The 24,046-nt window shown below is 47.3% G+C and overlaps 2 protein-coding genes across 3 annotated transcripts in view; both read right to left on the reverse strand.

The window, feature by feature from the left end:
- Nucleotides 1-4,497: 4,497 nt before the first annotated feature.
- On the reverse strand, nucleotides 4,498-17,142 carry BCL2L10 (BCL2 like 10). Its single transcript, XM_080980597.1, has 2 exons — nucleotides 16,590-17,142; nucleotides 4,498-5,689 (listed from the first exon to the last, which is right to left on the reverse strand). The coding sequence occupies exons 1-2, from the start codon at nucleotides 17,019-17,021 to the stop codon at nucleotides 5,558-5,560; spliced, it is 564 nt and encodes a 187-aa protein (XP_080836723.1). The 5' UTR covers nucleotides 17,022-17,142; the 3' UTR covers nucleotides 4,498-5,557.
- Nucleotides 17,143-23,731: 6,589 nt separating this feature from the next.
- GNB5 (G protein subunit beta 5) overlaps nucleotides 23,732-24,046 on the reverse strand; it is a 37,469-nt gene continuing 37,154 nt past the window's right edge. For both annotated transcript variants that reach the window (XM_080980509.1, XM_080980508.1), the window contains one exon: nucleotides 23,732-23,879. The gene's annotated coding sequence lies outside the window, so the exon portion shown is untranslated. The remainder of the gene's footprint in view (nucleotides 23,880-24,046) is intronic.

Raw genomic sequence — 24,046 nt, forward strand, 5'->3', positions numbered from 1 at the left:
CCAGGTTCCAGTGCAATGTGCCTATGCACAAATTGAATGTGTGTATAAACTGAACACCTCTTTCAGGGTGGTGCTAGCAGCTTCTCTCTGTCAATTGGCTATGTACTCATATAAAAAACACAATCTAAGGTGAACTTCCTGGTCGGAGACACCTTTTTATTTGATCCAACCCAAATAATGGATCAAAGTAATCAGCTAAAGCTGCGGTACTAATGCACACAGCCAACACATAAAATTAATGGTACATAGGAAGCTGCCTTATACGGAATCAGACAATGTGTCCATCTAGCTAAGTATTGTCCATTCTGGCAGTGGCTCTCCCGTCCTACTTGGAGGCAACAGGGATCATACCTGAGACTCTCGGCATACAAGGCAGATGTCCTACCTCTGAGCTAGAGTGGACCATGTGTGAGGGATGTTCAGCATCGCCACACCTTGCCTCCTCTTGTGTTAGGAATGTCCCAAGCCCTCTTCTGTCTGCACCACCCGCGAGAGCTAGCTATCTTAGCATCACTGTGAAACAGACAATACTTTCTTACTTTAAAAAGAAAAAGGGTGTGGAGTTCCTTTCATTATTCCTTGCAAATCTAGGTTTACAATGGGAGGAGGCTCCTCTGTTCAGAAATAAATACAAGGATGTGCTAAATTAAACACAGGAACTGCCCTGAGTGTGTGAGTTGATGCGATGAGTCTAAATGATCTAGAAGACGAGATCCAGAGCAGAATGGAAACATTCTGAAGCACTTACTGGGGGGTTCTTATCTAGGGCTCTACTTTTTAAAGTACAGTGGTGTCCCGCAACACGAATGCCTCGCAAGACGAAAAACTCGCTAGACGAAAGGGTTTTGAGGTTTTTGAGCTGCTTCGCAAGACGAATTTCCCTATGGGCTTGCTTCGCAAGACGTCTTGCAAGTTTGTTTCTTTTTTCTTAACACCGTTAATAAGTTGTGACTTGACTTCGAGGAGCAACTCATAGAACGCGGTGTGGTAGCCTTTTTTGAGGTTTTTGGTGATTTTTGAAGCTTTTCCAAAACTTTTCCGACACCGTGCTTTGCAAGACGAAAAATTCGCTAGACGAAAAAACTCGCGGAACGAATTAATTTCGTCTTGCGAGGCACCACTGTATCCTGTGTTGTGGATTTGCACACAGCAAGTGACTGGATCCAACCCATCATCGCTGCTGCTGCACAGACTCCATTAATCTCAACAGGGCTCACCAGCAGCAGAAATGTTGTTATGTCAATATCCATTACAAAACAAGACACTTTTTCTTAGTAGTAATGCGAGAGGTTGCAATTAAAAAAAACACCTTCCCCTGCTCTTCCAGGCAAAACCAGAGTACCTGGAACTATAGGAACTTGCTATGACTTCCTAGTTTCTTGTTAGCAAACCAGAAAGTGAAAATTAAAAAGTGTGAAGACTATGTAATGATTCAAAATCAGAAAATAAAAGTGACTGAAGTACTCTTGTGGACTTTTAAATCACTTCCTTGTTCCGTTTCATGCACCTTGGCTAATTAAAATAAACCCGAGGTTGCATGTGCCTTGCCTTCTGCATTATTCTTTGCCCAGCCTCTTAAACATTACTACTGCAGGGATCTTGCCATTTGCAGTTCTTTCCCGGTATTGTCACAACTATACACAACTAATGGGCCGGTATATGGTTAACCTGGACTTCTGTCCCCATCGAGCTTGTTTTGCATTTAAAGTTTAACACAGGTGTTGGATAAACAGAAGCATCACAACGCCCTAGTTAAGGACTTTTTAATACATCAGCAGTGGTAAATTGATGCATGAGCCTGTTTCAAACCTTCTTTCAAAAATGCATTCTTCTTTCAAGCTGTGCAATTTGAACCAAAGTAGCCTAGGCAGTTTCACTTTACACAACTGCTGAAAGTCCAGCGGTCTAAATTCTGAACTTTACTCAGACACAGGATGCTCCTAAGCTGCAAGCTCTCCAATGCTGCACACACAAACTCATAGAAGGCAACAGGTGCAGTGAAAACAGTTGGTGTAGAGGGAAAGCTACAACTCCACAAGTCCTTGGTTCAAATTTCACCTCTACCATGAATGTAGTAGGTAACCTTAACACTCCAAGTGAGACACAGTGGCTTAGAATTGCACCATGTGGGATACCGATCGATCTTACAGGGTTGTTGGGAAGGATTACACCAACATAATGTAGGCAAAGTGCTTTGAACATTCAGAAGAACTGTATAAATGTGGCTGGAGATCTGTGTGGCCATTGGGCAGCTGCAATAATCTCCAGGTATATCCCTTGGCTCACCTTGCCAACAAAGGTCTGTATAGTTAAAGCTATGGTTTTCCCAGTAGTGATGTATGGAAGTGAGAGCTGGACCATGAAGAAGGCTGATCGCCGAAGAATTGATGTTTTTGAATTATGGTGCTGGAGGAGACTCTTGAGATTCCCATGGACTGCAAGAAGATCAAACCTCTCCATTCTTAAGGAAATCAGCCATGAGTGCTCACTGGAAGGACAGCTCCTGAAGCTGAGACTCCAGTACTTTGGCCACCTCATGAAAAGAGAAGACTCCCTGGAAAAGACCCTGATGTTGGGAAAGATGGAGGGCACAAGGAGAAGGGGACGACAGAGGATGAGATGGTTGGACAGTGTTCTCGAAGCTACCAGCATGAGTTTGACCAAGCTGCAGGAGGCAGTGGAAGACAGGAGTGCCTGGCGTGCTCTGGTCCATGGGGTCACGAAGAGTCGGACATGACTAAACGACTAAACAACAACAACAACAACAACATATCCCTTGGCTACCATTGCATTACTCCCTCAATGCACAGTCTGAATTTTCACAACCCATAGGTCACGCCATGTTTGCAGAAGCAAGTCAGCTTTTCCTAGTACCATTGACCTGGCCTCCATTTCTAACTGGTACACAGCAAGCAGAGAAAAGGAGCACCCCAACTCCATGTTGGGGTAAGCAATGTGTTGACTTCCAGATGCTGCTGGACTCCAGCTCCCACCATCCCCGATTATTCACCATGCTGGTTGGTGCTGTTGGGAACCAGAGCACAGCATGATCTCTAAAAGGTGTTCCATTGGCTACCACTGCTCTAGGTTACACAACTTGGCAACTGTACCCTGCTGTGCATACCTTGCTCTTGTAGGATGGCAAAGCTAATGTACCTCAATCTGTACCTGATCTACCAATGTGGCTCTTCACATAGAAAATAAAGAAGGTGTATGATGCCATGTGCTGCAGCCGTTAAGAGTGTTTCAGACTACAATTCCCAGCATCCCTAACTAGCAGGATCAGTGGTCAGGAATTATGGAAACAGTGATCCAAAACCAGCTGGAGACCCAAGTTTGGGAAACACTGGACTAGGACCTGGGAGGCCAGGGTTCAACATCCCCACTCGGTCATGAAGTTCCTCTGGGTGACCATGGGCCAGTCACCATCTCTTAGCCCAGGCTTCCTCAACCTCAGCCCTCCAGATGTTTTGAGACTACAATTCCCAGCATCCCTGACCAATGGTCCTTCTAGCTAGGGATCATGGGAGTTGTAGGCCAAAAACATCTGGAGAGCCGAGGTTGAAGAAGCCTGTCTTAGCCTAAACTACTTCACTGGGTTGTTGTTATGTAAAGGTAAAGGGACCCCTGACCATTTGGTTCAGTCGTGACCGACTCTGGGGTTGCGGCGCTCATCTCCCTTTATTGGCCAAGGGAGCTGGCGTACAGCTTCCAGGTCATGTGGCCAGCATGACTAAGCCGCTTCTGGCGAACCAGAGCAGCACATGGAAACGCTGTTCACCTTCCTGCCGGAGCAGTACCAATTTATCTACTTGCACTTTGACGTGCTTTCAAACTGCTAGGTTGGCAGGAGCAGGGACCGAGCAACGGGAGCTCACCCCGCGACCTTCTGATCGGCAAGTCCTAGGCTCTGTGGTTTAAGGGAGGAGTAAAAACCATGTGCTGCCACCCAGAGCTCCTTGGAGGGGCAGAAAGCTAATAAATAAATGTACCCCCAGAGCTAGAGTCATCTCTGGACAAAGATGTACTAGGGCAGCAACCGGCATTCCATAAGCAGACAAGTTAGCTGCAAAGAATCTGCCATGCATCCAGAAGGGTAGTTGTCAAACCTTACCCCAGCTTGCAGAAAATGTGACTAGTGAGTTGCCACCATTTTTATCTCCATCTGTAGCAAAAACCATCAAAAAAAATATCATTTCCTTTTTTCTTTTCACTTCTCAAGGAACCGTTTTTCTTTCCCCCACAAAGGCACTGCTTTGCACACAAAAGTTCCCACGTTCAATCCCTGCCATCTCCCGGTATGGCTGGGGGAAAACTCCTGGCCTGAAACCCCAAAGAGCTGCTGCCAATCAGTGTAGGCAATAATAGGGCTAGGTAGACCAACTGGTCCGATTCGATATAGGACAGGTTCCTAGGCATCGTTTTACAAGTGCTTTGTGCCCATGTAAACAAGAACAATGTATGGAAATGTCAGGTCAAGCCAAGAACAGGTGCTCATTTAAAATAAAAATATTCAGTTATATTTATTCACATATTAAAACTGTACAAGCTAAAGGAAAAGGACATCGAACACTTCCGAAGACTATTTCTTTACAATATGCAATATAACAGATATCCAAACTAGAACTGTTAAACAAGGTAGACGACAGGGACAGCCAAGAAAGCAATTTGGAGAGCTTGTTCCGTTTTGTTTGTTTTCTTAAAAAAAAAAAGGCATTTAACAAAAATAGATGTTAATCAGCTACCAGTATTATACAATGATAAATATTTCAAAAAATATATTAAGTTATATGGAGTTTATGGATTTGACAGGAAATCCACAGAAATCCCAGCCTTCACATGGACTTCCAAATAGACCAATTAAAAACAAACAAACAAGCATTCCAATAGTTAAGAACTGGTTCTGCAGACTTTACTGTTTTGGTATCAACATTCTTGTCGCCTACTTGTAGTGTAACTTATACTAACGTCATTATAACAAAAACACGTAAGCTATAATGCTCTGTGCAATACGGATCTGGCAGCTATATATTGACGAGTGGCCTCAGAATGTTTGCATTGCAGCACAGGTGGAGTTAAGCTCCTCATTCTTGTTAATACTGGCTCACATTTCACAAGGCAACATCTCCCCACCCCGTCCCGCCCCGCACCCCACAACATACACGCAAACACGCAAAGAAGAAATCCAAACACATCTTCACTTGGGTTCCATTGCAAGCCCACCATTAACATTTAGCATAACATCCAGCGCTTAGCAGTTGCCGGGATGAACTGGGGCAACCGCAGCTCTCACACGCACCAAGATCCAAGAAGATGCCCAACCCCAGGACTCAAAAATCTAAGCGGCATTCGTTTCTCACTTGTACTGCTAGAATGTTATGTGCTTGTCAATGTTCTGCTCCAACTTTATAGTTAAAAATATATATATATATGCTTCTGTCTTCCAACCGTTATAGAAATATAGAATGGACTCTTCACCAGCATGTTGGCAGTGTTAGAAGAGAGTTTTCTCCACCTCGCCCTCCTTCCTGTAAGTCAAGTCCACTGATGTAGTCTTTTATCGCACCGCCAGGAGGAAGGCCAGCCCAGCCAAGCCAAAGCCAGCTGCCGCCATTATAGCATTGCTTATGGTACTGTTCTGGTCAGCTGCATCCGAGCCATGTTTGTTGAAGAAGTGATAGAAGCCATCCTAGGAAAGAAGAGAACAAAGTCTTATTTATTTATTAACTTTATAGCCCGCTCTTCTTCCAAAAGGCTTCCAGGGCAGCAAACGCACAAGCAACGAGCCAATCAACGGTTTCTAAACCACTGCTAGAAACTCAAAATACAGAAGCTAGGTGCCAAAGTGCTCCTTAAACCAAGGTTACATTCACCAAAATGGAATGTCTATTTGCCATTTTGGGGGAAGATGGCTCTAAAGTATTATTTTTCAAATCATGGACTGACTGTGATTATCAGTTAAATATGTGGCTAGTTCAGATGATAACCTTGAGGGGTTGAGAACTTACAGAAGAAAAATCACTTTAACCAGGGACAGTCCACATATATATTGGCCTATCCCTACCTCTTTTGCTTAATGGTTACACAGACCATTCATAACGTAAGAATCTTCATCACAGCTGTGAGCAGGGCAGTGGGGTAAGCAAAGACAAGCCACAACAATTTACAGTAACGTTTCTTGACTGCTCCTGCTCAGGCTGCACAGAAAATGCATTCTGGTTCCCGAAATTCATTCTGATTGTGCAGATAAAATGTAAAGGACAGGATTCTACAGGATGTGCTGCTATGTGTGAAATCAGTCAATGTTTCAGTTATCCCCTAGGCATGCACCTCTAGATGGTGGGGAAGTCAGGTGCCATCCTGGTACCCGGAAATCTCCATTTGGTCACAAGTGGTTGATGGTCAGGTGCAAGATGTGCCTGGTGAACTTCAAACACTGCTCTCAAACACCACCATTTCATGTGCCCTGGACTCAGGCCTAGATTAAGATCATGAGGCTAATTGGAGGCTAAATACAGCAACAAGAACAACTTATCTGAAAGTTACCAAGTGTACAGAGATAATCTGCATTCATTTCCTTCAAGTGCTTTTCTTCTTCTCCTGTCTCTCAGCTGGCAAACTGAGGGCATGAAAATTTCTAAGGAACACAGGAACCTGCCTTACACCGAATCAAAACCATTGGTCCTTCTACCTTAGTATCATCAACTCTAACCAGTAGTGGCTCTCAGGATTTCAGAGGGGGAGGTCTCTCCCAGCCCTCCCTGGGGCCTTCTGTATGCAAGACAGATGATCTACCACTGAGCTAAGACCCTTCCGCTCTGACAGCCGAAATAGTTAATCCAGCCCTGCTTAGGCCCATGAGCCACTCAGTTCAGTGCTGCCCTATGACAGAAAGGAACTGGCAGCTGCACGGCCAGATCTTTCTTCTGAATAATCAAGAACAGCAGTAATACGACTCCAGATGGTCATGTTTGAACTCCTATTTGGCAGATGTCTATGTAAACAAGTTATGCTCTTAATTTCTTCCGGAACTTTGTTCTTTACACTTTAATTTGTGCAAACAATGGGGGCATTTTCCACTGAATGTCAGTTTACACTCCTGGCCAGCAGCTGCTGTGGGGTCATTAGCATTCAGGTGGGCTGCCTACAGAAGGGGAGTCAAGCCCTCAGCTCCTCTATGGAGAGGGCACAATTAAGCCAGTCACCTTTTGCAGCTACTTGCTTGGACGTACAATGGGTTTTCCAAAGCAGAATCAAAATCCAGATCCTTAAGACAGGAGCTTTGGAAACAAGATCCCCCTTCCACATTTTATTGCCATAACAATCAGCCACAAACTGCTTAAGAATCACCAGCAGGGCAATTAGTTGAACCTTGGGTGTTGCTGTTTTGCTGTTTTTTTAAAGAGCTTTATGATTAAAAAGAGAAACTGCAAGTTCCAAAAGACATTAAGGGCAAGAAGAGATCAACAGCCAACAATTTTATTTGAAAACCACATGAGAGCAGTGTCCAGTCTGGGCTTCTGTATTTGTTCTCCTCTCTAGCTCAGTTGCTTAGAGCATAGTGCTGATAATGCCAAGGTTGCAGGTTCGATCCCTGTATGGGGACAACTGCATATTCCTGCATTGGACAAGATAATCCTCAGGGTCCCTTCCAACCCTACAATTCTATGATTTCTAACCTTTAGCATTAATTTCTAGGAGCAGGACCCAGCAGTTAGTAGGTACTTTTTTCTTCAACTTTCCCCCTCAGCCTCTGAGGGTGAAGAGCACTGACCTCAAAGCCTTGCTTCTGTGTAAAAGTCACAACCAAGCGAGCACACTGGGCTGCTGCTGGAAGCCCAGCGCACAAAGAGGAGCCACACAAAGCCTTGCCTTTCTGCCACAATCAATGGCAACCCCATCCCACCTGCCATCTTCTGGAACAAGGCCAGCGTTGTTGGGAATCAAAGCTACAGAACTGACGCAGTAAATGGCATCAGCGGAACACAAAATAGGGCAGGGCACATAAGACTCTGAATACTATTTCCTTTATAGGTATAGCACAGAGATGAGAGAGCATCATGTGCAAAATCCACATGAGCACCACAGCCGTGTGCGTGTGTGTGCTGGACACAGTGGTTTCCAAACGCATGTGAGACAGTCATGTGGTCTGACCATGTGACTAGGAACACATGTCCCTCCCATAGCTCATCTGCCACAGACTGGATCTGCAAGCTTCAAAGCAGATCCTTGCGCATAGCCAGGAAATGGGATCTGGTTACACCTTTCACAGGGGACAGAAAAAGAAGCTTTTGTCCAAGACATTCTTTTATGCCTTCCTTTGTGAAGTAGGTGCTTTGGGGCACTGGTCCTCTGCAGAATAGGATTACAAAGGTGCTTTGGTGGGGAGTGAAGTGGGGCAGATTCCTCATCCAGCCAAAGAAGCTGCTTTGAATGGACTTTTTACTTGGCCTGCTTGAAAACCGAGAACTGAATGCAGGTTTCTCTGTATTCTTTACCCGCAGTACTGTGGGAAATAGTTGCTTTGAAGTTGATTATTCAACATTCCTGGCAGAGGTTTAAACCCTCACCCACTCAACAATGGTTAGCACCAGATTCTTCGGAGAGGCAAGAAACTCTACACTGAAAGGAGTGGGGGCGGGAGAAAGAACCGAAACCCCTTACAGTTAACATAAGGAAAGAGGCATTTCTGCTTGGGGCAGGGGAAAAAACAATAAGGAAAGCCATTCCTTTATAATTGCTGACCCATCAGATTAGCAAGGGATGTTTCTCCTTCCTTTATTTTTGTACCCATTCATGATGACCTCGGTTACATTCAAGAGAGAGGAGTTTTGCTCAAGGCTATATAAAAAGTTATGTTAACTCAGGAATTCCTGAACATGCTCACAACAAGCCTCTCTGTCAAGGGGCGGTGGGAAGCTGGAGTTCTTTAGTTATAACAAGGCTTGGAAGGACGCCAAGCACTTAAGAATCTAAAATATTCTCCCTCTCCCTCTCATTCCGATTATATCCAAGACCAAACAAAGGCTTTTGTTGGCAGTGTTCTCTCCCGTTTCAGGTAGATCCCTGGGAAAGGAGGGAGAGCAAAGCTGCTAGAGGCCTGTGACAGACAACTGTGTTGGCTTTGTCTGACCTGCACCGCTGGAGACATGGGAATCACAACTGGGGAGAGTTGCACTCAGGGGTTTCCACTAGGCATGGAGTTGGCCACTGGGAGAAGCTAATACTTGTGCTGGCTGTTGCACCATGACCCACTTTAACCTGCATCGCCCAATACTCAAGTCCCTTTGAGCCTGTATACACACAAGCAAGGACAACATGCGAGCAGGCGGCACTGAGTGCCATGTGCCAAACAGTGCCATCCCCTGGCGGCCACACATCCTGCACGCCCAGAAGAAGAAGAGGAGTTTGGATTTGATATCCCGCCTTTCACTCCCCTTCAGGAGTCTCAAAGCAGCTAACATTCTCCTTTCCCTTCCTCCCCCACAACAAACACTCTGTGAGGTGAGTGGGGCTGAGAGACTTCAAGAAGTGTGACTGGCCCAAGGTCGCCCAGCAGCTGCATGTGGAGGAGCGGAGACGCGAACCCGGTTCCCCAGATTACGAGTCCACCGCTCTTAACCACTACACCACACTAGCTCTCTGCCAGGGATGCTCGAAGGCCTCCTCCTATGTGGAAGGACCCATAGCTAAGTGATAGAGCATTTGCCCTGCACACAGAAGCTTCAATCCATAGATCCTCCAGACAGGGCTGAGAGAATCCTACCTGAAATCCTGGAGAGCTGCTGCCAGCCAGTGTAGCCAATACTGAGCTACATGGACCAAGGGAGTGTCATGGAACACGACGGCTTCCTGTGTTCCTGCAGACATTCATGCTGCAGGGGAAGGCTGGCTGGCGCACGCAACCCCAGGGGCGCGGCCACACGGCGCAACCCTGCTTATGCGCTGGTCTGATGCACAAACACAACTTTTCAACAGGGCCCCAGGGGAATGCCATTCCTCTGCCTCAACAGAAACTTGCATCCAAAGCAGCTTCCCCTAAGCCAGTTTAACAGCCGTAGGCTTGGCCCGTGGTTTTTATGAGAGCTGGGGCAGCACGACCAGCCGGTCCTGTTGCACCTCTCTCCCACACGAGCCCCAGAAGATGATGATGAAGAAGAAAAATAAATCTGCGCTTCTTCAGCTAGGGAACTTCCAAGAAGAACTGCCAGCTGCTTCTGCCTTCATCAGCTTACTTGGAATAATGTATTCCAATTGTGGTCTTTCAGTTTCGCGGCTTTCGTACGTGTCAGCAGGAAAACTACAGGGCTAGGCAGCGAGGCAGGGAGCAAGGCCACATCACCACAGGCCTACTTTGGGAGCTCCAGCGCCAGATGTTAAGACGTTCGCTCGAAGCGCAAGACCCCCCTGCCTCAGTAAAGCAGGCAGGAGTCAGCATGGGAGAACCGACACACCAATACAACCCCCAAGGACAGCAGCGGCTCCATGATCTCACTGCTCCCCACCATGATGGCCCACCTAGCACTCTCAGACGGAATGGAATTCCACCCTGAAGTCCCACCCCTCAACCCTGTTCCATGCAGGTGCCCCCTTAACTCACAGAAACATGCCTTATACGGAGTCATCCCCTTGGTCAGTATTGCCTACACCAGCCCCTCTCAACCTCAGGTTCCCAGATGTTGCTCGACTACCACTCTCATCATCCCCGACTGCTGTCCCTGCTGACTGTGGATGATGGGTGCAAGAATGATGCTCTGCCACCAAGCTTCACCCTTTCCTTGTGGGATCAAGACCAGGAATTGCACAGCACGTGGGACCTCCAGAACCCCAAGCTGCCAAAGGGCACAAGTTGGAAGGTTGTCCTTGGAGAGTTAGACACTTGCTTGCATCTCATAAGCCCAGGGCCACAGGCACCGTTAGAAATTAGCCAGGTGCCAACTGTGACCATGTGATCTCAGGAGATCTCCCTCTGGCTGGCATCTCCAGCTTTCTTAAACAGCTAAGCAGATAAACTTATTTACTGCATTTATATCCCACCCTTTTCCTACAAGCAGTACATGGCTCACCACTCCTCCTCAGTTAATCCCTACAACAACCGTGTGAGGTAGGTTAAGAGGCTGTGTCTGGCTCAAGGTCACCCCCTTAGCTTCATGACTGACTGGGGATTTGAACCCCTATCTCCCAGCTCCTAGTCCAACACTCTAACCACTACACCACACTGCCTTCCTAGAGTTCTTCTGCTGTGGGGCAGCTATATAAATTAAGTAGGTGTGTAAATATGGGGAAAGGAAAATGTCACTTAGAGACGGATCTGCAATATTTCCATTGGAGCTTAAATTTGTTTTATTCTGGATTGTTTTAATGTGTTATAAACCACTTTGAGATTTTTTTCTTTAAAATATAAAGCAGTATAGAAGTGAAATTAATAATAATGAACCCCACTGGGGGTGGAGAGGGAATGGGGCCTAGACATACTGTTGTGGCGACTGCAACATGGGTTTAAGGTGCCATTTGGTGACTAGCTTACATATCTGAGTTTCTAATATTGGCCACAGATCCATTCCCCCTCCATGCCCAACACTCGCAGCTCCACAGAGACTAGACCCAGTAGTCATGCTAAGTCGGTTGTAAGCCTGGGCAATATATCCGCCCAGGACCGGTATGAGAAGCAGACTGCAGTGTCTGCTTCACTCAGCAGTATATTGCTGGTGAAACTGCCACAGCTCCCGGGTCCCTCTGCTAGCAGTGTCCACTGAAGGGGGTCAAGAATTCCTTCCTCCAGCAGGCGCCAAGAGCAAGGGACTTAGGAGTAGCAGTGGTTTCACTTGTGATATATCACTGAGTGAAACCGCCACCCCACTCTGCCCTCATATGGCGCAGAGAGAGAAACAAGCTGTGAGGTGCCGATACAGCTTGTTCCTCCCTCTTCATCTTTAAATTGCTCAACTTAGGACTGTGCAGCTACCCTTGCCTCAGTCCAGTAGTTAAAGGATCCCCCAGCACAGTGCTGGCTCCCACAAGCCGGTGGCAGAGTGGGGACTCCCTACAGCAAGCAGTTAAAGGAGCCTGATGCTCCACTTGCAAGTGGCGAGAGCACTGGGGCTGTCTCAGCTGGGGAGGGGGAACCTTCCCTCCCCCCAGCTGAGTGGTGCATGCCCAGCCCACGAGTGCCTGGGTGAAACCGCCTCAGCTCTTGAGTTGAGAGCTGGAGTAGTTTCACCCAGTGTCTCGTGGGCAGAGGCCAACGCACCTTTGTTTTTTCAGCATCGCGGTATAACGTCAAACCATGATGTTTAGCTGGCGATAAACCGTGATTCTGAAAAGCTGTTATCGCCCAGCCCTAGTCGGTTGTTGCCGGCTAGTGTATTTATACAAAGCATTCTGTACTTGGCAACAACAACAAAGCACTTTGCACAAAACAAAGCTTCCTTGACCAACTGTGCAACAGTTAGGCTCTTGCAAGCCGCACGTAGGTGACTTGCCATTGGTTTGGCCCTTGAGCGCATCACTGCCATTTCAGCTGGTCCAGAATACAGTTCATACACAACTGGTTGTTGAGCTTGTAACACCTATTTTGTGCACCAGGACAGCCAACATGGTGCCCTCCAGCTGTTGCTACTAGGCTCCAGTCATCCCTTACCACTGGCCAAGATGGCTGGGGCTGATGGGAGTTGTTGAAGTGCAACAGCAGCAAGAAGAAGCCAAGTTGATTGCAAGATGTTAGCCACGGGTGACACACTTGGTTCCAGATAAAGCTTCCAATGTACTCGTATTTTAAACCCCAAATGGCCAGACTCCTGAGTATCTTAGCATCTTATATGTATGTACACGATATCAGCTACATAGAACTTTCATCAGTCAACCAGCATTTGAAATTTGCCAGGCGCATTTTGCAGCTGGCTATCAGCTGCTTGTGACCAAGTGAAGATGCCTGGGTGCCAGGATGGCGTCTGACGTCTCCACCATCTGGAGGTGCATGCCTGGGGATCCTTGGATCTTGACTGCTTTCACACACTAGCAACACATCCTGTAGAATTCTGTCCGTTATATTTTATTTGAACAATCAGAATGAATTTCAGGAACCAAAAGGTTGTCTTGAAAAATACAACTTTCAAGCCACCTGGCCTCAAATCAGCAACCAGACAGTCCATTTTGGCAACTGTAACCCTGGTTTAAGGAGCCATTTGGCGCCTAGCTTATATATCTGAGTTTCTAACACTGCAATCAAGGTTTAGGCAAAACTGTGATAGCTCCTATCAGTATTACAAGAACCCATTTCGTAGAACTCAGATGCCAGTTCAGTTTTCTATGATCTCAAGTACAATGGCAACATGCAAGATATTCCCTGGTGTACAGGTGCCATGAAATACCCGTTTCACATTTGTAATAACTCAAATCGTTTAGCAGCGCCTACAACTTTGGAACTCCCTGCCTAGAGATCAAGGTGGCGCTTTCAGTGTACTGTTTTCAGCACCTGCTAAAAACATTTCTGTTTAGATAAGCCTACCCAGATGCTTAGAAAGTTGAGCAATTTTAATCTGTTTTAGTATTTTAACTTTTGTATGTTTTAAAACAGGGTTGTTTTATCTTTTGTAAACTGCTTTGAAGGTTGTTGTTCTTTTTACATTCAAGCGGTGTATACATTTTATGAAATAAATCAAACAAACAGGGTACCAGCCACACTCTTTCTAGCCCACTCTTCAAAGGGGCAGTCTTCATTCGAGCTGTGATGGGATGAAGAAGAGGTGGCTCAGACATTTCCCAGTCTTCCTTTGCAAAGATACATCCCCAAAGCCTGCAGGGCAGGGATGGAGAAGCCTTTTCAGCCCGAGGATCATATATGCACTCTTCTCTGCAACCTTCCTGGGGCTGCAGGTCAGTGTCAAAAGTGGGCAGAGCAATGGAGGCAAATTCCTTTGCACAACAGGCTAGTTTCAAGACATAACAGCTCTCTTATCTGACTTTCCAGACACATAAGCAACATGCTCGGCATTCAAGGACAAGGCAGGCAAACACAATCAAGGAAGGTTTGAAGCAGGGCTTGTGAGTGATGTGGCCTGGAGGAAAGTCCCAAGGACCAAACAGAGAGGCCTGGAGGGTCACGTCTGATCTCCCAGGCCTGAGGTTCCCCACTCTGTTATAGGAGAACACACCTATCCATGCTAAGAAATCAAGCTACACCTTTATTTGGTGAAGGACTATACCTCAGTGGTAGAGCATTGGCTTTGCATGGAGAAGGGTTCAAGTTCAACCCCCAGGTTGGGAAGAGAAATGGGACTCCTGCCCAAATCCCCAGAGAGCTGTTGCCAGTCAGTGTAGACAATATTGAGGTAGATGGACCAATGGCCTGACTCAGAATACAGCAGCTCCCCATGTTCCTATACTGCCTTCTTTTGGAAAACCACTTCGGCCAGCCAAGGGGAGCTTCCTTGCAGCTGGTCGTAATGATTGTATAACTGAACGCACTGAGCAAGAGATAACAATAACGCTCCTTTGCTAAGGAAGAAGGGCTAAGATCCACCCACCATTTGACCCCAGGGCATCCACACTTCCTGTGGGGCATGGCTCTTGCTTTGAACAACATGGCTAAATTAACAGCGGGAAGAAAATTAATGCAAGCCAGCTGCACTGCACCTGCTGCTGAGCTAAAAAACCTGTAGGCAAGCCATAGCTCTCATCTAGAGCCACCTTTGAAGTTACCACTGGGTGGATGCTGTTTGAAGTTACCACTGGGTGGATGCTGTTGTTTTTTAAGACTAGGCGTCCACCTCTTGAGGACACCCAGCAAGAGGATATGCAGAATGGTGGATGCCCCACATGTATGTAGAAGCCAGTAAATCCACCCCAGGGGCCCTATCTGCAGTGCAGACAGGTGAGATCACCATGTCTGGTGCACCAACGCACATTTGCAGGAGCAGCCTCTGCTGAAGGACACAGCTACCTTGTTGCTCCAGACCATGTCCAGATAGAGGAAAACAGAGCATGGGGCTTTGCACTGCTGTTTTCAGATTGACAGATCAGAGTACAAACACAGCGCAGAAACTGTGCCAGTGGAAGACCCTCAGAGCAAAGTTTTTACTGCCTTACATCATTAGATTGCTAGTAGCCAAGCAGCCTAGACTCCCAATACCTTCTATCTATGGAGCTGCCCGAATCCCATGCATCTATGCAGATTCTGCTTGCTTCTTTGGAAAAAAGCTTTGCCCTGTTGTGTTGTTGTTTTTTAAAGCAAGTTTCAAATGCTCATGGTTTGCAGAATGCAAAGCAAAGCAAAAATGAAAGAGGCGACACAGGCCAAGCTTTTGCAGGGCACCTCGATTTCACACCTTCCCCCTCAGTTCAAGTCTTCCTGCCACCCAGGTCCTTCTGAAAGTATCCCAAGTTCTGAAGACGCCCAACCAAGTGTTAAGGTCAAACAGATACATTTGGTTGTACAACTGATTTCAAGGGAAGAACCTGAGCTCTCTCTGTGTCAGCGCCCAGCAAATTGCTAGCCAGCTGGGCATATGCCCTGCAGTTGCCCCAGAAGCGAAAACTCAAAATGGAGCATCGTTTCTGAGCAAGGGCACCCATTTGGTTGCTGCAAGACCAAGATACACCAAAGCAGCCTAATTTAAGAGGGACAAAGACCACAATATGGAATGGGAAAGGGGGACGGGGAAGAGAGAAATGAGAACAGACGCCCGATCAAAGCTCTTTCTCACGGTTTGTCACAGCCTTCTGCTTCCCTTATATGGGAAAAAAATTATCCAGGCCTCCCTAGCAGTCATTCCTCTTTCTCTCGCGCCCCCCCTTCTCCTGTACGTCGCTGCTCCCCTTGTGGTCTGTACTGGGGTTATGGGGAGAGGGAAGCAAAAGGAGGCGCTGCTCGCCACCCCATATGAAAGAAAAGCCTTAGATTTTTTGGAGAGGATGGTGGGGCGGGAGAAGGGAAGGTAATGTGCGTATTAAAGCGCCGGAGCGAGAAGTCAGCTGGCGAAGCGCGCGTGCCAAGGTCATTCCCAGCGAGGAGTCCGCGTCCAGGACTGGGAAGGGGCGGGCGGGCGGTGGGCCCTGCAGAATGGGAGGTGGGCATCGGGCCGGCTCTGCTACAGGAAGCGGGGCGCAGCGGGTGAGATTGCAAAAGCACCATAAGGCGTGCACAGCCGCCCCCCCCAAACCTCCGGAAGAGAAAGGGGTACCCAAAGGAACGCTACGGCTTTCTACGGTTGCGCGCTCCTTTGCGCTCAGTAGCGCGCAACAATGGGGGGGGGGAGGGAACCCGATTCATCTTCCTCACCCTCCCACCCCACAGCGCTGCAGGCATTGGGAGCGAGGAGGAGGAGGAGGAGGGAGGGTGGGCAAAGGGAAAGCGGCCACGGCCAGATCGGGGACGGAAGCGCAGCCATTACTGCGCGAGCCGAGAAAAGGCTCGGTCCGTTCCGCAGCCGGCGGCGAAAGCGGGAGGTTGCCTAAAAGAATGGTGATGATGGGGAGGGGGCGCCATGGATGTCGCAGGAGGAGCGGGAGGGGGCGGGGTGGGGAAGGGAAGGGGGTCGCCCCTGCCCTCCCGCCCGCCCGGCTGGCCGCCCCCTTGACCGTGCGCTTACCCAGCCGCCGTGCGCCTCCAGCCACTCTCGCTTCTCCCCGGCCAAGTAGGCGGCCAGCGCCTCCGCCAGAGCGGCCGTCTGGTCGCGAGCGCCGCGCTCGGCCAGCGCCGCCGCCAAGTTGCCGGCGAACACGACCAGCGCCACCACCCGGCCCCAGTTGAGGCCGCCCTCGGCTTCCATCTGCGCCGCCACCCGGCCCAGCAGCGCGGCCGCCTCGCCCGGCTCCTGCGGCAAGGCGGCCGCCGTGCAGGCGCTGCGGAAGAAGGGCCGCTCGCGGCTCTCCAGCTCGTCGGCCACCCGCCGCAGCGTCTCGGCCGTGCGGCTGGGCGGCAGCGCCGCGGCGCCCCCGCCGCCGCCGCCTCCGCCGCCAAGCCGGTGCTGCAAGTAGTCGGCCATCAGCTGCACCGTCTCCTCGCGCAGCGCGCCCGGCATGGCGGCCCCCTCGGCTGGCGCGGCTGAGGCGGCGGCGGGTGAGGCGAGCGCGCAAGAGCGACGACGGGGCCCAGTGCCGGCGCCTCGGCGGACTAAGAAGCCGCCCACGCGTCCCCGGCCGGCTTCACGGCGCGCCGGCTCCGCCCCGTCTCTCGTTTCCCCAGCAGGGCTGGCGCGAGGGGCGGAGCGCCTCCCTCTCGGCTCCGCGGCGAGGCGGAGAACAGCAGGCGGCGAGGAGGAGGAGGGGGCGGCAGCCGGAAAACGCCTGCAAGGGTCCCCTCCGCGGCGCCTGGACCGGGCGAGGGGCGCTTCCAAGCCCCATCCAGTCAGCTGGGGGTCTTGGGGAGGGGCGCGCAAGTACCTGGGAGTGTGCCTAATTCTCTTCAGCTGGGGGGGAGGTTTACTTCTGAGTAGACCTGCCGGCCTTGCTTGCAGTGCGTTGGGACCCAATTCCGCCAAGAACAAGGGATGCCGAGGAGCTGTCCTTCACACGCCACATCCTCAGGGCATGGGCGTAGACTGGATTTTTGTTGGGGGGCAGGACTTGGTTAGGGGGCTCAGAACCCACGTGATTGGTCTGTTAAGTATTTCTATTGTTTTTCTTGATGGGGGGGCAATTTCCCCCCCCCCGCTTTGGCTCCGCCCATGCCTCAGGGCCGGGATGGGTGCGTCTGATATTTGGCACCTTGACTACTGGGGGTGGGGGGGTTGTTCATAAGCTAAATTATATGCCACCTTTAGCTTCTCATGATCTCAAGGAGGTGTCCATGGTTCTCCTGCCCATTTCATCTTCACAGCAACCCTGTGAGGTAGGTCAGGCTAAGAGGCGGTGAATGGCAGAAGGTCACCCAGTGAGCTTCATGGCTGAGTGGGGATTCGAACCCTGGTCTCCCAGGTCCCAGCCCAACGCTCAAACCATTACGCCGTACTGGCTCTTATTTCTTGCATTTATTAAATTTATAGACTACTTTCATTTTCCAAGGAGTTTAAAGTGGCGTGCGTGGTTAGGCTAAGAGATGGTGGCTGGCCCAAGGTCACATTGCAGTGATTAGGGAAGGTAGATCAGTCACTTAAGAAAGCTTTGATCCTGTAAAAAGATGTTCCCAGTTAATCAATTCACTGGCATTTTTTAAATAAATGACTTTTACAGATGTTTTGTCAAAGCTGCAGGTGGCACCACCAGTGAGAGAAGGGAGTGGACAGTCTCTCTTAGTATACTGTATTTCCAGTGACATTTGGGCCACATCCAAAAACAAAAATCATGTTCTTTCCTCCTCTTCAGGGCTGTTATTTTTCTCATAACAGGGAATGTATGCATATTCTAAACTAATACATTAAATTACTGCAGTGCCTACAATGAGTAGATTAAAGGCCTCACCCGCACTATGCATTTGACGCTTTCCCCCCAAAGAATATTGGGGACTGTAGTTGTTGAGAGTTGCTGGGAGACCCTTATTCCCTCCACGGACCTACAATTTCCAGAGTTCCCTGGGAAGAGGGATGGGTGGTTAAACCACTTTGGGAAAGGTAGTTGTGGGCAGGAGGAAACCGGGGTGGGGGTCTCCTGACAATTCTCAGCAACCTAAACAAATTACGTTCCCCAAGATTCCTTAGCAAGAGCTGTGACTGTTTAAAGTGGTATAAGACTGCTTTAAATTTACAGTGCAGATGGGTTTTAAGAGTGCTGTAATCAGGTGATGGCCATCAATATATTGTCTTGACCTAAATAACCTGCCTTCTTAACTCGTTACTCTCCTTTGTCTGAACTGCTCCAGCTGCTGCTGCTGCTGCAGCATGTAAATGTAACATAAGAACAAGATAATCATGGTTTCATAAAGTGATTGGTTACAATTTTTAAATGTTGCTAATATAATAGTAACATTAATATTTTGTACTTTTGAGTTCTGCTAGGCATATTGTTTTCTTTCGTGTTGTATTTAACTTTGTTAAATTTTGTTAAATTTTGAGATTGCTTTTTTTTTTTTAATATTTATTGGGGTTTACAATAAAAGTGAACATAATGAACAGTATAACAAATCTTAACATAATTTCACATTTTCTTTGGACTTCCTCACATCTCCCGCTCCCACTTTCATCATTATAACTTTTTACCAGCAATTTATTATCTTGTTTACATTCTTATATCTCATTTATGTCTTTATAATCTTATAATTCTCAATAAAGTTTATATTTTCTCAATCTCACTTATTATCTTAAATCATCTAGGTTAGTGGTGCTTCATTATTTATGATCTAGCATCCTGCTTAACATTCACTCAAATTACAATGCTTTTGTAAATAATTCTTAAATTTCTTCCAATCCTCCTCCATCTTCTCTTCTCCCAGGTCGCAAATTCTGCCGGTCATCTCAGCCAGTTCCATGTAGTCTATCAGTTGCATCTGCCATTCTTCCAGTGTGGGTAGATCTTGAGCTTTCCAGTGCTTTGCAAGTAGTATCCTTGCTGCTGTTGTTGCATACATAAAAAATGTCCGGTCCTTCTTTACCACCCCTTGGCCGACAATACCCAAAAGAAAGGCCTCTGGTTTCTTAGTGAAGGTATATTTAAATACCTTTTTCAGTTCATTATAAATCATTTCCCAGAACGCCTTCACTTTAGGGCAAGTCCACCAGAGGTGGAAGAATGTTCCTTCACACTCTTTACATTTCCAACACTTATTGTCAGTCAGGTGGTAAATTTTTGCAAGTTTGACTGGGGTCATATACCATCTATATATCATTTTCAATTTTGAGATTGCTTTATACTATATTTTTATTTTATATATTGTTTTGATATTTTGTTTAATATTTTGACTTTATTTTGTACATGGTTTTGATATTCTTTTGCATTATATTGGACCTCTACATTGTATATAAGTTTCTGACACTCTGTTATATTGTATTCGAGTTCTATTTTATGTTAAAAAGCAAATAAAAATGAACACTAAAAAACATATATATATATTCATTCCAGGGGGTTCCAGGTACTTACCCAAGGTTTGTGTTTCCTTTGGGAAAGAGGTACAGTGGAGGTGTGGTGTCTTTATGGTATATGGTTTGTTTACACATACAGTCATGGGAAAAAGAAAGTGACTGGGAGTGGCCGCCGAGACCATATAACACCATGCCTGAAAGACCTACATTGGCTCCCAGTACCTTTCCGAGCACAATTCAAAGTGTGGGTGCTGACCTTTAAAACCCTCAGTGGCCTTGGCCCAGTATACCTGAAGGAGCGTCTCCACCCCCATCGTTCTGCCCAGACACTGAGGTCCAGCGCTGAGGGCCTTTTGATGGTTCCCTCACTGCAAGAAGCAAAGCTACAGGGAACCAGGCAGAGGGCCTTCTCGGTGGTGGCACCCGCCCTGTGGGATGCCCTCCCATCAGATGTCAAGGAAATAAGCAACTATCTGACTTTTAGAAGACATCTGAAGGCAGCCCTGTTTAGGGAAGTTTTTAATGTTTGATGTTTTATCATGTTTTTAATATTCTGTTGGGGAGCCGCCCAGAGTGGCTGGGAAGACCCGGCCACATGAGTGGGGTATAAGTAAAATAATAATAATAATAATAATAAAAAATAATACACCCTCTTTGAATTCTGTGGTTTTGCATATGAGGACATAATGACAATCATCTGTTTTTAAAAGGTCTCAAAATTAGGTAAGTACAACCTCAGATGAATGACAACACACAACCTATTACACCATGTCATGATTTATGCATCTATAGCAGGCACAGACAACCTTCAGCCCTCCTGATGCTTTGGCCTACAACTCCCATGATCCCTAGCTAACAGGACCAATGGTCAGGGATGATGGGATTTGTAGTCCAAAACTTCTGGAGGGCCGAAGATTGCTTATGCCTGATCTATAGGGTGGTTCACAACAAGGACTGGGCTGTTTTGTTCCTTTGAATAAAGAGTTGGGTGCTTTATTGTTTTAAGGCTGACTTATGCCTGAGTCTTAGCTTCTGACACTGTACAAATGTATAATTTGCATTAATTGCTCCACCCAATTTTTCCTCTGACCCTGCAACCCACTTGCATGTGCCCCCTGCCCCTTGAAGGTTGCCCAGAAGTGAATATGGTCCTCTGGATGTTGCTGAACTGCAACTCCCGTCATCCCTGGCCTTTGGACATGCTTGCAATGGCTGATGGGAGTTGCAGTTCAGCGACATCCAGAGGTTTAACGCTTTCCTACTCCATCAGGGCACCTTGCCAGTGCTCACAGCTGGTTCCACCTCCGTGTGGATGGACTTCCCCTTGTTTAGTGTTGTTGCCGACAGGCCTTGGCACTGAAATGAAAAGAAACACTGCCTTCACTTCAGGATTGGGAGTTTCCAGGTTTCCAATCAACAGAGAGTTAGTTTCAGTTTCCCAAGAAATTACTTAACTTTGATATCAGCTGAAATGGTTGTGTTTCTTCATCACTCTTTCCTCTATTCTTGAGAAAGTTATTCATGACCTAAGTTGTAGACCTCTTTGTGATCAACAGAAGATTTATTGTTGTTCAACCCTTTTCTGCCATGGAGGAATCCTCTTTAGCAGGCATAGGAAAACTTGGCCCTCCAGATGTTTTGGGACTACAATTCCCATCATCCCTGACCACTGGTCCTGTTAGCTAGGGGTGATGGGAGTTGTGGTCCCAAAACATCTGGAGGGCCGAGTTTGCCTATGCCTGCTCTTTAGCATACCTGCCAACATTTATCCAGTGAAAACAAGGATGTCCTATTTTTATTTTTATTCCCCACCCATCTGACTGGGTTGCCCCAGCTACTATGGGTGGCTTCCAACATTTATAAAACCACAATAGAACATTAAACATTTAAAAACTTCCCTATACAGGGATGTCGTCTAAAGGTTGTATCTCCTTGTACTTATCTCCTTGGCTTGGGGAGTCACATAACTCCATACCCTCCAACATTTATCCAATGAAAATAGGAGCATCCTACCACACCCTCCAATATTTCTCAGATTAGGAACATCCTAACGAAAAGCGGGACATTCTGGAATCAAATCAGAACCCAGGATGGCTTCTGTAAATCTAGGACTGGGTCCATCTTTAGTGGAAGACGAGGAGCTCCCCAGGGCAAACATCCCTGAGGAGAAGTCTGTGTCAAGGGACTGTGAGGCAGACATGGAGTCCTGGCAACCCAGCCTCTCCATCAAGACAATAGACTGAAATTGGAGATGGATACCAAGCAGCCACCAAGTCCTACAAGTGCAGGCTCACCCAGCTGCTAGATGCCAGGAGTGCCTGTAAGCAGAATCATTTAAACCAGGCTTCCTCAACCTTGGCCCTCCATATGTTTTTGGCCTACAACTCCCATGATCCCTAGCTAGCAGGACCAGTGGTCAGGGATGATGGGAATTGTAGTCTCAAAACATCTGGAGGGCCGAGGTTGAGGAAGCCTGATTTAAACAGTGTCCAGAAAGAAAAGAAACCAATGTTTTACTGACCAAAACCAGTACGTAATATGAGAAATAAACAGGGAAGTTTTGTCTTTCTTAGTAGTTCAGGCCTAGTCCATAGCAGAGACACATACGACTAACATGCAGTGGAAAAGCTCCTCAGAACTACACAGACAATAAGAACTTGTGTTACCTCAGCAAGGATCATGCCAATTAACCCATCGTTACTAACTGAATGGCCCCTGTTGTGCTTCCAACAATGCCTAGCTGAAGAACAAGGACTCCCAAGGGCCTGGAGTTCCTGGGGACTGAACCCTAGGCCTTTGATTTCAGGGACACTTATGTGCACCTAGGTTCATGTGGATCCAATCCAGTACAGTGGTACCTTGGTTCTCGAACTTAATCCGTTCCGGAAATCTGTTCAACTCCCGAAACCGTTTGAAAACCAATGCACGGCTTCCAGTTGGCTGCAGGAGCTTCCTGAACTCAAGTGAAAGTCGCATCGGACGTTCAGCTTCCGAAAAACGTTTGAAAACAGAACACTTACTTCCGGGTTTTTGGCATTTTGGAGCTGATTTGTTCTCAACAAGCCGTTTGAGAACCAAGACACCACTGTAGTGGCAAAAACTCTTTTTTTCCAGATAATACATGTACAAGTCACATCAAGCAACTGTTTCACAAAGGAAGGAATGACTTGATGAACACGGTGCTTGCTGTCTGCAGCTTTTATAGTTATATGAGCATATATTATACTTGTATGAGCATGATTTGAAGATGAATTATACGGTGACTGATTCATTAGGAACAAACTTTTAATCAAACTGTTTAACTGGCTGAGAGTGCATTCCTCAGAGCAAAGTTTCAATGAGGTCAATGACATTTACTCCCATGTAAGTGTATATACAACTGTAGCCTAAAAACGTTGCATTTCACTTTCTCTGTGTATCTTCAAAACACACTTGAAACGCTTTCTTTCCCTCAAAGAATTCTGGGCATTGTAGTTTAGCCCTCACAGAATTCCCAGAAACCCTTAATGAAATACAGTGCCCAGAATTATTTGGAGGGGGACGTGCTTTAAAAATATAGGATGTACACAGTCTTAGTCTAGACTAAGGCAATGCTGCAATCCTATACGAAGGTATCTGGCAGTAAGCCCTGCTGAACTTGGACTTCCTTCTGTAAGGCGTGCATAGGCTTGTGTTGCACAAGATCCAAAAAACCCCGTCTTCATATTGAGAACACATGGCAAAATAAACAAAACGTTGCATCATCAAAAAGCATTCAGAAACAATCAAAGAGCCAAAGATTCTCAATATGTAAAATACAATTTATTATACTGAGGCCATTTGTAACTATCAACACAATATATTCCATTCAAAACTCAAAATATATCATCAATAAATACTGCCTAATCAGAGGGTGCAGTGTGTCGACTTAGTTATTGCACAAAGACTCTCCTCCCTGCAAGAGAGGGGAGTGGTTGTGGGCGGGAGCCCGGACTCCGCCCTGGCAGGGGCCTTAGCCCCTGCCCCTCCTTCTCCTCCCCCTCAGTCCTCGTCGTCCTGCAGCGAGTCACCCACCCTCCACTCCCATTTAGCTCAGGGTCTAGGTTTTTGGCCTT

The sequence above is a fragment of the Podarcis pityusensis genome, assembly GCF_964106645.2.
Source record: "Podarcis pityusensis genome assembly, chromosome: 14".
Taxonomy (NCBI): domain Eukaryota; kingdom Metazoa; phylum Chordata; class Lepidosauria; order Squamata; family Lacertidae; genus Podarcis; species Podarcis pityusensis.